This window comes from Hippocampus guttulatus, chromosome 12 (genome assembly GCF_054856545.1).
Source record: "Hippocampus guttulatus isolate MCC_2025c chromosome 12, RoL_Hgut_1.0, whole genome shotgun sequence".
In the NCBI taxonomy this organism is placed as follows: Eukaryota; Metazoa; Chordata; class Actinopteri; order Syngnathiformes; family Syngnathidae; genus Hippocampus; species Hippocampus guttulatus.
In genome coordinates this window covers 14859284-14876763 of record NC_141272.1, presented here as the reverse complement: position 1 = coordinate 14876763, position 17480 = coordinate 14859284, and the positions used below count along the sequence as shown (strand labels likewise).

The following is a 17480-nucleotide window of genomic DNA, read 5'->3' as shown; positions in this document are numbered from 1 at the left end:
AGTTGAGAAGCCTAATCTAGAAAAATTTAATAGTGCTTTAATGTCATACTCACAGGAATCTATTCTCTCGACTCTGGGGGAAATCACCGCTACACTAAATACGACTTGGGGACCAGCTTTGGCTCTTCTTCTTGCTCTTAAATACACTGAAATTCTACCAACAAAGCTCAGTGCTGCCTGGATGTTGTGGCGAAACATGGTACTACACTGAAAGTATACAATGAATTGGAATTGTTCACTGAAAAACTCCCTGAAAAAATGGCTATAAAATCTGTGATCTCATAGCCATTCACTGTGTGTGTGAGTGTGTGTGTGTGTGTGTGTGTGTGCATGCGCGCGCGCCCGCGCATGCGGGCAATGTCACCTTGACTACAAGCTACAGGAGGCGATGAGGGTGCATTGCATCTGTGCAGTGGACAGAGGAGAGTTGAGTGATTGCCTGTCTGTCTGATAGTGTGTGTGCGTGTGTGCGTGACAAACAGCCACAGAGGAAGAGCGAGGAGGCAACGGCGCTCCCGGGAAGATCGAGCAGCGACCGGAGATTCACCTCTCTTCACAGCACTGCCGACATGTCAAAGCACTCAGGTGGGTTCACGTGACCAGTCACATGGCTTCCATCTCATGTCATTGCATCACATCGTACTTCATCGCTCAAAGACAATTGTGTGCTTCCAACTCTTAGGGGAAACTTCCTTTAAGTTCCACTAAAGGCATGTTTGGTATGGAAGAACAAGTCCATCAAACCTATCAGGATGAACAAGAACAAAGTTTGCTATGTATCTTTATTACGCACCTAAATAAGCATAATATTAGGAACGGCTAAATGCATACCTCACTGACTGACTCAATCAAGAGGGACCTTTATTCATAACCCCGATTTAAAAAAAAAAATCTTATTCAGGGGTGGTGACAACAAAAAAGCTTGCAATTATTTCAGCCTTATTAAAAGTGAAGAAAATGACCAATTTATGTATGATATTTGCAAGGAACATGATGTTAATGAGGGGTGGCCAATTTTATTAAGCTCAAGATTTACAAATGTTAAATGAAGAACACATTTTCAGGGTGTTTATTTTATTTACAATGAATTGTTTAACCTCAATTAATAATGAAGTATGATCCAATGACTTCACGCTGCAAATCAGTGAATGCGTTGTAATAAACTAACTTTATGGGAAAATATGGCTAAATCTCCACCATAAATGTAACAAGATTCTTGTTCATGTAAATGTACACCTTATTAGCGTAAAAACAACAACAGACATCCGAAAGATGTTGCCCCTCGACTGAAGCCGGAGTTCACGGAAAGCCGCTGAAGGCAACGCAAGAGGCTGTGACGTCACCGCCCTTTTCTTCCCTTCCCCGCCCCCTCCTCCTCCTCCCGAAGCATGAGCGAGGACAAGGGATGCTCTCCGAACGCGAGAGTGACTGCAGCATCTTCAGCGAAACGACGCACAGCAGCACGTCGCTCTGTTTTGCCTCGCCTGCGCGCTCCAGACGTCACGCACGCGCCGGATCGCTCGTCTTTCACTCTCTGCAGCTTCCCCCCCCCATCCTTTTATTTTTTTTTTTTTTTGCTCGGATTTGTCCCGTTTCGTCGCAATGACACGCGCGTGATGGAAGACTGACGTGAACGCGCTCCACCAGCCTCTCCTGGAATCTTATTCTCTTCTCCCCTCGCCCCCTCCCTTATCCACCTTCACCTCCGACCCACCTTCCCTCCTCCCCCGCGCGCAGCATCTCTCCTACGCGCGTGCGCGAGAGCCCCACACCACTTTTTTTTTTGTCTGTGCGGACACGCGCGCGCGCTACTCTCCCAGGACTCGCCCGCGCGGCCACGCTGCGTCAAGAAGAGAAAGGGAGAGGGGGGGAAAAAGACGAAGAAGGTGGGGGGATTTAAGCGGACCGAGGCAACATCTGAGAGAACGCAAACATGATGGCCGGCGGAGCAGTGCAGCAGAACGGCCTCTTCGTCACCCCGCACCACCACGGCCAGCAGCCTCACATGGAGGCCGACCCGCCGGACTCGCGCAAAAGACCCCTGGAGACCCCCACCGAGGCCAGCAGCACCAAACGCACCAACACGGGAGGTAAGAGATGCGCGCGGGGGAGGCAGCGAGCGACTGACGATTGGCGGATGGGGTGGACTCTGCCCGCCTGGCCCTCGGAATGGCGACGTTTTATTATGATGCCGATTATTACCATTATTGTGGAGCTGCTTAACGAAGCGTTTTATTGGCTGCGTGACGGGAATGGGACAATGAGACACGACCAGGGGATGTGGAGGCGAGGCGGTGCGGAAGCCTCGCCTACTCCGCCTGGGCTGATTTTCTCCGCGGAAGCCCCGGGCCGAAGGAACAAGTGGGACGTAAACAAGTGAAATCCGGATGCGGCTGGTGCGTGAAGGCATCATGACCTTGTGTGTGTGTGTGAGAGAGAGAGAGAGTGAGTGAGATAATCTCACACATCAGCCGCCATCGCCCGATTAACGAGCAAGTGCGCTCACACGCCACCGAGTCCCTCTTATGATGATGATGATGACGATTCTGATGGTCGGCATGTCGCCATGGCAATCTCCATTCTTGTTTTCTTTTTTGTGTTTACATGCTGTCATGCATCCCATCACAGCATTTCAACCATCATGCAGTCACACTATGATATATTGTACATTCAGGATGGTATTTGACACGAAGACATGGTGGAAATCGTCAAACGTTCTCAGAAAGCTAAGAAAAGAAATCAATCATGTCAAAGCAAACTAATGTTCAAAGCAGTTAAGTCCATTGTCTTTTCTAAGATGGCTACGAAATTGAGAAATGTTGTGACGGTGTATTGCTGTCGATATGGACGGACCATGTACAATTTATAAAAGAATTACTGGTAACTATTGCACACAGCTTGACGTATCCTTTTTGAATTATGCATTATGAGCCGAAAAATATGACTGGCACATGTTGTGAATAGGAGGTAAGCAGAAGGTTCTCAATTCTTACGATGTCAGCATTATTCAGTCCAAATGATAGCATTTTTTTTTTTGCAGGTTTTTGGCTGTTTTTTAAATGTAGACGTATAAAGAGATGAAGACAAACAGAAGTGACCCAAAATGAGACTATACTGACCAGTGATTTAAATAACAAAACAACCCAAAAACTGGCAGAACATTTAAATCGTTTCAAATCCGCTAAATCTGCACCACATCAAAACATTTGCAGAGTCGGTCTGCGTGACCTACTTGCCGAAAATCTCACGGAGACAACGCAGGCAACGTTTGGCCGTACGTTGAAGTCAGCGATGTTTTGAATTGAACTGAGCTGAAGTGAGCGACGTCAGTGCCGTTTAAATCAGTCATGTTTGTGATTGTGGTTGCTATTTAAATCAGTGCCGTTGAAATCGGTGATGTCAGTCCAGTTTCAGTCAACGGTGTTCATGATGAGTGAGTTAAGTCGGCGATGGTGGAGTTAAGTTGGTCGTATTTTCAATAGTGACTTGAATCGCTGATGTTTTGGTGAGTGACTTCAATGAGCTTTATGTTGTGCGTGAAATAAATTCAGGTTTCTCTGTGTGACTGACATCTGTGATGTTATGATTTTGGAGTCAAACCGGTGATGAGATGGAATAAAGTCAGCAGTATTTTGGTTCGTGTCTTGAGTCGCTGAGGTTTTGATGAGGGACTGTAATGAGTTTTGTTTGGATTTGTTATGCTACGGTTGGGTTACATTCACATTTCCTTTTTGTGATTTACATGAGTGATGTTTTCAATTTTGAGCCAAATCAGTGACGTTCTGATGAAGTCAAGCTGGTCATATTTTCATTGATTTAAATCCCGCAAAATTTGGTGAGTGACGCGAATCAAATATGATTATGTTAAGTTCATGTTTTGATGTGTGACTCAATGTAGTGATGTTCTGATGGCGTAAAGTCAGAAATAGTTTGGCCGGTGACTTAAACTGGTGAAGCTTTGACGACTGACTTCAATGAGTATTGCTTTGGTTGGCCGAGTGACTTAAATTGCTGATATCGTGATTATCGACCTAAATGAGTAATGTTTTGATGAGTGAGTCATATCAGTGATGCTTGGATAGAATCATTTCAATAATGTTTCAATGAGTGACTTAAGTCAGTTATGGTTGGGTTAAATGTTTCAATTAGTGACTTTGTTGAGCAAGTTAAATGTGATGATATATTTGTATATATAAAGATAGATAGATATATGGACCTAAATCGATGATGTTTTGAAGAGAATGCTAGATCATTTATGTTGATTGCGTTCGATCCATGATGGTCTGTTTGAGTAAATTTAATCCGTCATGTTTTGAGGAGTTCAATCTGATGTTCTAATTCGTAGGTTAAATCGGTGACGCAGGAGTTTAGATGGGTGTGTAAAAGCAGCGATCTCCTGATTGGTGCCTTAAATCAGTGATGTTTTGACGACTGACTTCAACTCGTGAGATTTTAGTGCAGCTTAGTGCTGTATGGAAAAGCCCACCTCCCTGGGGATGCTGAGTGCAGCAGGCAGGCAGACAGCCCGTCCATTTAGACAAATGAAAAGGTTGCGATGATGATGAAGAGCAGGATGAGGAGCGTCTTAGCCACCTCGGCCATGTGAATGAAAGCAAACGATTGCAGATTATTGTTGACGAAATGCCTTTTGAGTCAACCACAGTCTGATGGTATCGCTAAATCAAGTGTGTTAGCGTCTAGCTTAGCCATCCTCTTGGTTGTTTCTGTGTACAAATTAGTTGACGCCACGAAAATTCCCCCCTCCAACCCTCCACCCCGCCCCCTCTCTCTGCTTCCTCTCTCTGTAGTGGCCTTCCTGCAGCCCCTTTTTGAAAGCGAAGGCATTGTTTTCCCACACCAAGACACTGAGAGCCATGGTAAGACTGCTTCTTTCTACCAATAACTAACCTTGACACACACACACACACACACACACTCTGCCTACCGAGGCATGCCAATGTGCTTTCTTTTGTATCCATGACATCCATTTTTTAATCGTTTCCTTTCTCCACACCACCAAGCTAGTGAGTCCTCATGACCTTTGAACTCATGCCAGCCATACCATCATTTGGGCTTGTTGTTTGTTTAATTTATTTGTCACACGAAGTTGAGTCATTGGGCCCTATTTTGGAAGACTGGTCCCCATGCGCTCGGTGTAAAAATGGACGGAACTTAATTTTGGTGCCGGCGCAACTCAAGTCTATTGTGTTGGCTGTGTTGCACCTCTTTGGGTGTTCCGGCCCATGGAGTTGCCTTGCCCTTGACTCATCTGACAATTTGGCGAAAAAACGGGTGTTTCATAATTTTCGTGCCCGGGCGGGTTTGTGAATATACTAGAAGTGCTACGCCTTATTGGGCGTTCCTGCCACATCTCCCCGGCGCATCTGCAAAATTTTTGTTCCTAAAAGTAGGGTCGATTTTAGACTCGCAGGTCTAACTTGTGTCACAGGTGGGGTAAAGCTATTTTGGGCAAATTCGGTGCTCTGCCGATGTGGGTGGTGGACGTTGTGACATTTCATTCATAAATATGACACCAGCGGGGCACAATCCCTTTGGGTCATTGTTGAAATCAATTCATTGAATGAATTCTAATCAGGCGGCCCGGTAGTCCAGTGGTTAGCACGTCGACTTCACAGTGCAGAGGTACCAGGTTCAATTCCAGCTCCGGCCTCCCTGTGTGGAGTTTGCATGTTCTCCCCGGGCCTGCGTGGGTTTTCTCCGGGTGCTCCGGTTTCCTCCCACATTCCAAAAACATGCATGGCAGGCTGATTGAATGCTCTAAATTGTCCCTAGGTGTGAATGTGAGCGTGGATGGTTGTTCGTCTCTGTGTGCCCTGCGATTGGCTGGCAACCGATTCAGGGTGTCCCCTGCCTACTGCCCGAAGACAGCTGGGATAGGCTCCAGCACCCCCCGCGACCCTAGTGAGGATCAAGCGGTTCGGAAAATGGATGGATGGATGGATGGAATTCTAATCATTATCACCTCAAAAATATCTTCTAAAAAAATTAGCTGATCAAAATAAACAAACAAACAAATAAATAAATAAATAGCAAATAACCAAAATCTGCTGATTTATTTTCTCAGGCAGGCATGCTAAAATGACAACAATGCCGTAAGCGAGTAGATGGCAATCAACAAAACTTCAACTAATTATGAACATTCATTTGATAGTTTCAAGGGGCTGAAATAGTCAAAAGGCATGGTCAGCTTTTATGAAAAGCATAAAAGCCTACAACCTCTGCATAAAGACTCAAGGTGAAAGCGAGAGTCACGTTTAGTCGCTGTACACGTGTATGCGTGTTCATATACGTGTGTGTGTGTGTGTATGTGTGTGCGTGGGCGCGCGCTAGACCACTGTTAGTGGTCTGTGCATGATCCAAATGGCCGCCTGCAGCTCATAAATCACGGCAAACGTCACATAAAGAGGTGAAGGTCTTGAAGATCAATGAAGAGTTGTTCCAAACACCTGCCAGTCCCAGCCCCCCCCCCCCCCCCACACACACACGTACACACTACATGTCAGCCTCTACAAGCCCCCCCAAACTGCTTTAATCCTCAGACCCTGAACTCATCATGTCAAGCAGACCCCACCGTGTGAAAGCCTAAATTGACAATGTATTGCATCCGTGTGAAAAGACGTCAAATGACACAATTTGTTGCTGACTAGGGCTCGACAATTAATGGAACTTCTGCATTTCAATTATCTGCACTGCTTTTCCTAACCACGTGGTTGTGGACAGAGAGGAGCTACTTTACAAAAGCGTCAGTGTTGACAACTAGTCACTTTTCTGATCCCTCTTATAACTCTTAATTTAATTGTTTTTCAAAAGCAAGTCCTGACATTAATTCGGTATTTGCTACTTGCTTCTGTTGTGTGTTAGCCAGCTCGATTTCATCCATCCATTTTCGAGAAAAATGACTGAATCCCTCACAAAATCATTTCAAGGCACCGCAAAGTGACACTAGCTGCAATAAAACGTTGCGCAACCCAATTAATACATTGTCAAGAATAACCATTTTAAAAAAAAAGCCATAAACAGATCAATCCAAAGATGTATTATGGATGTATTTCCATTGGGTAGCTGCTGAAATTGAAAGTTCAGAGAAAGAGGGATGACATAAACCAGAGAGGCGGGCGGGAGCGCCATTGACATTTGCGCTAATGATCGAGAATGCAAACGAGCATGTCAGTTATTAGCAAGTGCGCTTAGTCGCGACTGTTGGACAAGTTAGCAAATGCGATCATGACCATGATGATGAGGTGGAGGAGGAGGAGGAGTTCTCGCTCTTGTGTGTGCAGTGGATGAGCAAAGATGGCCTCTCGAGCAAGGTCTGAACTTTCAGTTGCCATGGCAACCAAAATGGAACTGCACTCTATTTTGCTTTCATCCTTTGCTTTTAAATTTCTTGACCTTTTGACTTTTTTATTTCTTCTTCCTCCTATCATTTTCTTTATTCCTCCCTATCTTTCCCTTTCATCTTTTCTCCTGCTTCCATTTCTTTATTTTTTATTTTATTGTTCTGTCACTTCTGTTTTTTATACAACTTTTCTCTGATCCAGCATTTCATTCATTTGTTCTAATTTTCGTCATTATTTCTGCTTTCTTTTTCCACACATTTCATTTCCTCACGCGCACTGTTCTTTGCCTCAGTTTTTATTTTGCTGTTTTCCTTTCCTCATTTTATTTTCATTACATTTTATCGCTTTCTGTCTGTCCTTTGTTCTTTTTTACATTTTCACACCCCCCTTCTTCCTATCATTTTCTTTTTTATTCATTTCCTTCCCCCAAGCTTTTTATGACTTACTCTCTGATCAGTTCATTTGCTCTTCCTTTACGTCATCATGAGTATTCGGTTTCTTTCCTTTGCTATTCTCTTCTTGAATTTCACTCTCTCTTTCTTGCCTTTTTTCCCCTCCAAGTATTTGCTTATTCCATTCGTTTTCTTTCTTTTATTTTAATCTTTTCCTCTTATTTCTCATGCATTTTATTCCTCCTTGTAACTTCCTTTCATTCCCTCATTTTCTGTCCTTGCCTCATCATTCCTTGTCTTTCATCTTTTTATTTCCACCCCTTTCCGTTTTCCATATATTTTCCCTCATTCCCTTGTTTTTTTTTCTTGCTTCTTAATCCTTTTGTCTTCTGTACTTTTCTTTTCCTTGACATTCCACTCTTGGCTGTGCGACTTGTTCCAGTTCAATCTGTAAATTGTTGGACTGACACAGCATTTTTTTTCCCCCCGGAAGGTCGGAACAAGGAACACACACACACACACACTGATTCAAAATTATCAGAGAAGCCGATGCTGGCTATTCGGAGTGGAGCGTCTTCTTTTTTCTTTTTTTTTTTTGTAATGCAAAGTGACAAACAGGAAATTGGATGCGATACGACGAACGTCGCAGGGATGCAAACGTTGGAGAACACGGCGTTCCCGGCCAGCATTCTCCTTCCCTTCGTCCTCCTCATGCATTCTAATCAGCTTGTGCTCAAGACCCTCACGCCCTCACCCTCCTCTTCCTCCTCCATCCCTCCATCGCTCAGCAACCGACGCCGCGGCCAATCGATCGCGGAGGGCGGTAAAGCCAATCGCTTCGACTTCTTCTCCTCCTTCTCCTCCTTCGGCTTTTTTTTCCTTCCTAAATACTGCACTAGAGTAAAACAAGAACAACAACAAAACGGAAGGATCACGAGGCGGGGACATTGCAGCTGAGTGAGGCGCCCTGTTCAGGGAGGCGATGAATATGGATGCGAAGGGGTGATTAAAAAAAAAAAAGGCTGAACTAAGCAAGCAAGACACTGCGCACCTCCTCCACTTCAGCAACACACACACGCACACACACACACACACACATACACATATTAGCGAGTGAGGCTGTTAGCATTGTTAGCATCGCTGCTTCTATTTTACCGAATGAAGTGTTTCATTGCTTGAAATAATTTTAATTGCTGACCCCTCACGAGGCAGCATGGTAGTTGACTGGTTAGCACGTCCGTCTCACAGTGCAGAGATCATGGGTTCGATTCTGGGCTCTGAATCCCAAGATTTGCTCACTGTGTCAAGTTTGCATGCTTTCCCCATCTCTGCGTGGGTTTTCTTCGTGGACTCCGATTTCCTCCCACATTCCAAAAACATGCTTGGTAGGTTGATGAAGACTCTAAATTGTCCGTAGATGTGATTGCGAGTGCGGATGGTTGTTCGTTTCTGTGTGCCCTGCAATTGGCTGGCAACCAGTTCAGGGTGTACCCCACCTCCTGCCGGAAGACAGCTGGGATAGGCTCCAGCGCGCCCATTACCCTCGCAAGGATAAGCGGCTCGGATAATGGATGGATGGACCCGTCACTTAACATATTTATAATTACCTGCATTGATAGTTAAAAGTGTTTCTTCCTTGACAAATGTGTCATATTTTTTTTGGTCCGGCGAAAATTAATACGGTACAGTACAGCAGATTGTATGTGGAGCCTAAAAACCCGATACAGGGTCACGACTTTTCCCATTTGCCGTGCATCAGTAGACATGCGGTTCTGAATTGCTTGAAGACTCGATATTTTTGCAATTGTCCAGTGCAGTGGATTGGGCTGCGTCAATCGGTATAGAGCAGGCCTTAATTAAATTGGCAAAAAATATAATTCACAAAATGTGTCATGAATCTCTGCCATACGGCTCTCGATGGAGGATTCTAGAACATGACGCTTGCTACAATGGCCAGCGTTGAGACGTCATATATTTAGTCGCTTATACAGTATGTAATAGATAGCACACACAATCAATCATAAACACACACACACACACACATGGCTTCAAACAGACCTCCCAAAACCTCTTGATGAGTTCCAAGTGTATTTTGGCGTATCTTTCTGACCGTAGACAGCTGGTGGAGCCTCTCTGCTGTTTGAGGATGTGTCAGAGTGTGCCTGTGTGTCTGCCTCTGTGTGCAGCCCCCCAACAAAAGAACCCCCAAGCCAGGGGGTGTTAGACAAAGCACGTTCCCCCTTCCCTCTCCCTTAAAGGAGATGAATATTTGAATTCCCCACAGGGCACGAACCCACCCCACAATCCTCCACCATGCTCCATGAAGCGAAATGAATGATCTTTTTTAAAAAAATTGTATTATTTGGTGATGTTTACAAATATATTGCAAGTCTTACTAAAATGGTGTTTGAGGAATGCAACCAAAGTGGCGAGCATTACGAGCTCATAAAGTGGGCGCTGTCCTGTCTGGTTTTGCGCGTTACGAGCGCACATTTAATCCGGTTGTAATCCGAGACCCTGATGGACATTGCGCTACGCAAACCACAACATTTTAACCCCAAAAGTATTCCTGCCAAAAATTCGTACTGGCTTGGACGCACCTTTAAGAAATCGGCAGAGGTGGCTAAGCTACACACACTTTTCAGTTCAGTAAAAATACAGATACTTGTACTAGAAAAAGACTCTGGTAACAGTAGAGGTACTGACGCAACTCCCGTCACTTCTTCTAGTATTGAGCTGCGCAAAATATGTTGAAAGCCTCCAGTGGCTGCGCTATATCCCACCGGGTCATTGCAGGTCTTCTCCAAGCTGCGACAATGAGGCACTCAGGCACCAAATGCGTCACACGGTGCTGTTTTAGCCTCGTCAAAAGAAAAATCAGACAATAGTGAAAAACAGTTGAAAGCTGTAGCTCCACCACGGAGAGCTTCATCGGTCTCAATCTATGCACATTTCCAGCAATTACGTTTCCATAAACATGTATAATGCATTCAGAAACAAATCTCTAAATACACATGACAGGGTCTTTAAGTTTTTAATTTGTCGGTGTGTGTGGGGCGATGAGGATGAGGATGGTGGAGAAAGAGGAGATCCCTTTTCCTTTGCCCTGGGGACACAAGATCCCCAGGATTTAAACCCTCAATCCTGCAGCATGTGGCACCTATTCTGGGCCCGCTGGGTCGGCGCGGGCCTTAGCAACAGATTGCACTGTTTACTCGCACCGTGATGGTGTATTATTTATGATGGGGCACCCACACATATTGAGCTCTGCTTATGAAACCTTCAAATAGCACATACTCATGACAGCGGGGTTAAGATGACCTGCCCGGTGAGGCAATTTGTTCCGGTAATGCATGAAATCCTGGCTTTTGGGACAAAGAAATCACTGAAAAATATATGTATCTTTACACTTTTAACTCATTCAGCACCAGCCAATTCTGGACCAAGTCTGGAATGACGTTTAATAACGTCTTTGGGAGTGAATGAGTTAACTACAGGATGGGGTGGCCCAGTGGTCCAGTGGTTAGTGTGTCGACCTCACAGTGCAGAGGTACCGGGTTCAATTCCAGCGCCGGCCTCCCTGTGGGTAGTTTGCATGTTCTCCCTGTGCCTGCGTGGGTTTTCTCCGGGTACTCCGGTTTCCTCCCACATTCCAAAAACATGCATGACAGGCTGATTGAACACTCCAAATTGTCCCTAGATGTGAATGTGAGCGCTGCGCTCGTCTCTGTGTGCCCCGCGATTGACTGGCAACTGGTTCAGGGTGTCCCCTGCCTACTGCCCGAAGACAGCCGGATAGGCTCCAGCGACCCATGTGACGATAAGCGGATCAGAAAATGAATGGATGGATGGATAAAAAAGTAAAATCGGGACATTTTAATATGAGGAAAAAAAATTCAACAAATGCTGTGTTTTAATATACCGGTACCATAAAATTACAAGAATGAAGCAATACGACAAAATTTATTAAGTGATAAAATATGCAATTTTACAAGAAAAGTCAAAATGACAATAATAAAGTAATAAAATGTAAATACTTAAGATGTGGAATTAAAAAAAAGAAGAAATTAGATTACTGGAATGGTTCGTAAATTGAATCCACTTTACCTGCACAGTCCTTTCACCCGCATGAGCATTTGCATTTTTTTTTGTTTTTGTTAAACGCATGGGTTAGCAAGGTGCCTAACAAGTCTGGGTGACCTTGGTTGGATCTACAGTGTATGCACATGTGACGAGATTTATCTTGTTTTGGAAAGAAGACCGTGGCGATTTGAGATGCAAGATTTGTTTGTCATAAAAGCTCTCAGCAGCAGACTTTATTAGCTCTTAAAGCTCCAAGCACTGTAACTGGGAAAAGCATGTGTCCCAGTTTGGACTGTGCAGCCTTAAAAAAGAAGCACAGACCTGATTCAACAGTGAAATCATGAAAGTACAACAATTCAGTCATATAAGTGCAAGATTGAAGTCATTGAATTACCAGAAAAAATGTTCTTAAGAAACAAAAAAATTACAATAAATAACTTTACAAATGTTTTTCTGGTAATTTTATGACTGGTCCCAACTCGATTGCGAGGGGTGTAGAAGGAAAAAACCCCCAACCCAGAACATTTGTGTGTCTGTGTGTAATAGGATATATTTTTTGTTTTAGTGCACACTGCACTCTTCGCATCCTATCAGTCTCACTTTCAAAAAAAAATATTTAAAGAATAAAATAAAATAAAAAAGCAGGTCACCTTTAACCTTCGGTGGCGTGTGACCTGCGTCACCGGAAGTTGTTAGCGGTCTGCAATTGCAGCTTGCGATCAGAGCTGTTGCACTATATTTATTGTCATTATTATTCTCATTCAGAGTTTGTTTCATGTACAACTCACCGAGGGCACTGGCAAAGAATGAGAATCTGGAGGGCCGAGAGAAACATTTTTAACACGAGAGCTACGATAGTTAACACGCTGCAAAAGTGCGTCCCATGCCTCCCCATCAGGTCTCGATGAAGGCAGGCAGTGATTTCCTTTTCACAAACCCACAAACTCTTGCGTCTACTTTTTTTGTTTGTTTCGTTCATCCTAGGGGCCGTTATGGCTGTTGCTCATCATGGCATGCGTGAGTAAGTGCGTGCGTATGCGGTAACGGGTCCATCGCGGGAGGTTGGTTGATCGAAAATTTGATCTTCGGTAAACAAAGGTTGGGCACCCCTGTTGTTAGGCATTAAGAGTGTCATAAAATGATAAGTACTATGTAGCAAAACTAATGTTGTGTTTCAGTATTTTAATTTTGAAAATTCCAAAAAATGAAGTTGCAAAATTCAAGTTTTAAAGCAATGAATGCCAAGGAAGTCATAAAATAATGAAAATGCATTTGTAATATTCGGCATGCATCCCTCTCTTATCCAAACTGCTTTATCCTCATGAGGGGCCCAGCCCTCTTCAGGCATCAGGTGGGGTACACCTTGAACTGTTTGCCAGCCAATCATTGGTAATAAGTATGTTTTATGTTTCTTAATAGCTATATTAGCATGTTCAAAATAATGAAGCCCTCTCACCATAATGCACTTTGTGTGTGTGTGTGTGTGTGTGTGTGTGTGTGTGTGTGTGTGTGTGTGTGTGTGTGTGTGTGTGTGTGTTTCACCATTCCTATTTACCAATTCCCTGCCTTGTTAGCATGGGGTGGTTATAATTAGCTAGCCTCCATCTAAAGCAGGTCAGCGCCAAGGCATCGCACCGCGCACAAATGGGTCACTGCGGCAAGGAGACGACGATCAAGTGCACGATGGTAAACGCAGAGGGCAAGGAGAAAACACATTCCTCTGTTACATAAAAGATTTGACGAAGCTATCGAGGCTGTATAAAACTGGAAGGTTCGCACAATGTTTTTAAGTGGTCGTCGGTCTTGCCGCTAGTAGCTAACTCACAACAAAGCCCAGTTGTTGCTAATTTAAGAGATTTTACAAATGGAGCAATTGAAAACAAGGACTAGCTTTACATAAGAGTCAGGCATTATAGTATTCAGTTAGCAAGGGTGCACTTGGGTAGAGGAGGTCTCTGTTCTGCCGCTAGACGCTAATTAACAACCAAGCTGCGGTGTTGATATTATGAAAGGGCAAACTGTCTCAACACAGGCTTGTCTGCTGTGACTCAGTTTGAAAAACAAAACGATTAGCTTCAAAAAAAGGGTTCAAGTCGGTACGATTTCATTAGCACTAGTGCATAATTGGCAATATAGCCTCATTGCTAAGTTTCAGAAGAAATTACAAATCAAGCTCATCTGCTGCAAATAAAACATTTAAAAACAAAAAGATTGCCTTCATCTAAGAGTCTTGGATGCAACAATTCAATCAGCATGAGCGTGCTTGTCCAGGAGGCGTCTCTGTTCTGGTGTTAGCAGCTAATTAGTAGGGTACCCTGGTTGTTGCTGCTTTTCTTGTGAAAAGGTGAATCCTCTCAACACAACCTGATCTCTTGCGAATATAACTTTTCAAAACAAAAAGACTGGCTTCATGAACCAGTCCAGGAAGTTAAGATTTTATTAACACTAGCAGCTAATTGGAGATGAACAGCAGTTCTTTTTTTTTTTTTTTTAATGAAAAGGCTAAATGGCTCAAAAGCATGTTTGTCACCAGAAAAAATGTTTAAAACAAAAATACAGTATTTGCTTCACTTAAAAATCCAGGATGCTAAGATTCCATTAGCATGATTTTTTTTTTGGGTAGAGCAAGCAAGTCTCTCTTTTGGTTCTCGCAGCTAATTAGCAACATTAGCTGATTGTTTGTAATTGATAATTGTTCAAATCCATTGCGTCGGGGGAAAAAAACAAGCTTACGTGCTGCGTATCAAACTGTTAAAAACACAAAGATTGGCTACACAAATAGTGAACAAAAATCCCAAGATTTGCTCACTGTGTGGAATTTGCATGTTCTCCCTAGGCCTGTGTGGGTTTTCTCCGGGTACTCTGGTTTCCTCCCACATTCCAAAAACATGCATGGCAGGCTGATTGAACACTCTAAATTGTCCCTAGGTGTGAGTGTGAACGCGGATGGTTGTTCGTCTCTGTGTGCCCTATGATTGGCTGGCAACCGGTTCAGGGTGTCCTACTGCCCGAAACCAGCTGGGATAGGCTCCAGCACCCCCCGCGACCCTTGTGAGGATAGAGCGGATCAGAAAATGGATGGATGGATAAAGACGGCAGAAGCTAACATTGAAAGCTAAAGTTGAAAACAAATCATAGCAGAGCCAATATGATGACATTGAAGCTAATGTTAGAAGCAATGAAGCCCATCAATGAAAAAAACGGCATCGCGCACGTATTCGCTCCCTGCTCTTTGTCTTTCGTCGCCGTCAGTGAGTGTCGAGGAAAAAAGCAGTCAAGGCGTAACTTGTTTCCTGCCTCATGTGACCTGACGCAACACGAGAGGCTCGCTGACACATTGTTTGTTTGACTCGTCAAATCGACTATGTGAAATAATGACGCCTGTTTCTTTTTTCAATATGCTGGAGCGCCGCCGGGTTTTGTTTATTTCTGTCCGTTGGTCACTGCGCGGATTTGTGTCTGAGAGGGGTGCCACTGTAGACAGGAAGCTGGTACTCTGAAGTCCTGTCTCCCTTTAGGGACAACAGTTCATGGGAAACACCTGCGCCGGGACCGAATAAGACTTTATTTTTAGAATATGTCGCGAGACAATAAAGAAAGAGGCTGCGGGTCGAGTGGTATAGATGGATTAAACACAAATATTAGAAAAATACCAAAATAGATGGGAAAATGTTAGACAAAAAACGAATAGACATTAAAATAGAAATAAAACTAAACTCAATTAGTACACAGATAAAACTAAATTATACCAGTAAAAAAACTACTTGCATAAAAAAAATATTGGAATATTGGAAAAATACTGAAATATTGGTTGAAAAATATTCAAAATACAAAAACAGTAAACTAATTATTATGGAAAAATAAGAAATACAGGACCTTCTGGCTTTTCCACTGGCTCTGTAGTAAAAAAAAACAAAACCAAACGGACAAAAAATAAGAAACAAACTCAGAAATATATTACCGCCACCTATAGGACTGGAGTGAAACATGTCATAATTTGTCTTGAGGTAGACATGGTTACAACACTAACAGTTCAGCCTTGGTGGGGGTGTCGTAGTCTTCCCCAAAGAGTTGACATTTTTCTATCCTTGCATTTTTTTTGTTTTAGTTTTTTATGCTCCACTTGGAAGAGCACAGCGGCCCTGCTTTTGCGTGGATGTAATAATCATCCTATTTTAATCTGCTGCCCCCTGAGGTTACGTGTCCCGGATTATCAAACATAGTACGGCACATGGGCTCAAATCTGATGTGATACACGCGTTCATTGACTGCTTCACTCTTTCATGACCATCACATTAATTCTTTTTTAAATTGCTGCTTCTTTTTTGGAGGGTTGGGGGAGTAAAAATGAAAGATGTTAAAACGATGTAGGAGCTGAGAGTGTTTCTCCACTTGGGGGGTTCCTTTCACACCTGCCGTGCGAACATTGCTGTTGTGTAATAGTGGGTTACGCATTAATATTTATTTGGTCTGTAACGGTAAGATCAAAATTCAGGGAACCAAAATAAAATAACACTGCTTCCGTATTGTTTTGTGTTTTTTGTTATTGTAAAGTGTCCTTGGGTGTCTTGAAAGGCGCTTATAAATAAAATGTATTATTATTATTATTATTATTATTCAACCAATTATTAGTAACCGCGTAATTGTCTAAGCCAATTTTAACATATACACTGTATGTATGTATGTATGTATGTACTGTATAGGTATATATTAACTACTTATTAATTGAGACAAATAAAATTATGCATGCAAAATGAAGAAATAAGGTCACTGAATTTTACTCCAAATTAAATACTCCAGGACTATGTACGGAAATGCTCTTTGGGCCCGAATACGTAGGGAGAAAGCCGTGTGTGTACTACTTGATGGATTTTTACATTATTGTTTTCATCCATCCATTATCTGAACCACTTATCCTCACAAGGGTCATGAGCGTGCTGGAGCCCATGCCAGCTGTCCTCGGGCAGTAGGTGGGGGCCCTGAACTGGTTACCAACCAATCGCAGGGCAAACACACACAGACAAACAAACATCCGGGCTCACACTCACACTTCGAGACAATTTAGACTGAGCATTCAGTTAATTTACCATGTTTTTGGAATGTGGGAGGAAACCAGAGCACCCGGAGAAAACCCACGCAGTCACTGGGAGAACATGTAAACTCCACACAGGGAGGCTGGAGCCCAGAATTGAACCCTGGAGCTCTGTACTGTAAGGCGGATGCGCTAACAAGTCAATTTGTTCTGTTTTTAAAAGTTTTACAACCTTTTCCCACCCTCAGTCAAAAGTGATCGAGAAGCGTGCTCACATTGCTATTCAGGCATCAGGCAGGGAAGAGAAATACACGTGTCTTTGTTTATTTATCATTTCAAGCATTTATTTAGATATTGTGTTTGTTTCCGTTCCGAGATCATCTCCAAGTCTCATTTTTCTCCCCCAAAGTTTCTTGACACAGCTCCAGCTCACAGACATCTTTATGTAAATCTGTAATCATCTGAATGTGGAACGCAAACATCTTGGTCACGTCCCTGCAGGCAACAAAAATAAATAAATAAATAAATACATACCGGGAGGACCTTTCCACGCCAAAACCCACACGATCCTGTGGAGCTATGCGTCCAGCGGCGGGGACTGGCTAAGATCCG

The 17480-nt window shown here is 43.4% G+C and overlaps 1 protein-coding gene across 2 annotated transcripts in view; it reads left to right on the top strand.

Annotated features, from left to right (window-relative positions):
• Positions 1 to 1398: 1398 nt before the first annotated feature.
• Positions 1399 to 17480, top strand: part of nova2 (NOVA alternative splicing regulator 2) — a 59587-nt gene continuing 43505 nt past the window's right edge. The window contains exons 1-2 of one of the 2 annotated variants that reach the window (XM_086124850.1): positions 1399 to 2090; positions 4809 to 4877. In XM_086124850.1, the coding sequence (XP_085980976.1) occupies positions 1934 to 2090; positions 4809 to 4877 (226 nt within the window). In that variant the 5' untranslated portion in view covers positions 1399 to 1933. The remainder of the gene's footprint in view (positions 2091 to 4808; positions 4878 to 17480) is intronic. The other variant, XM_086124851.1, reaches the window with a different exon arrangement.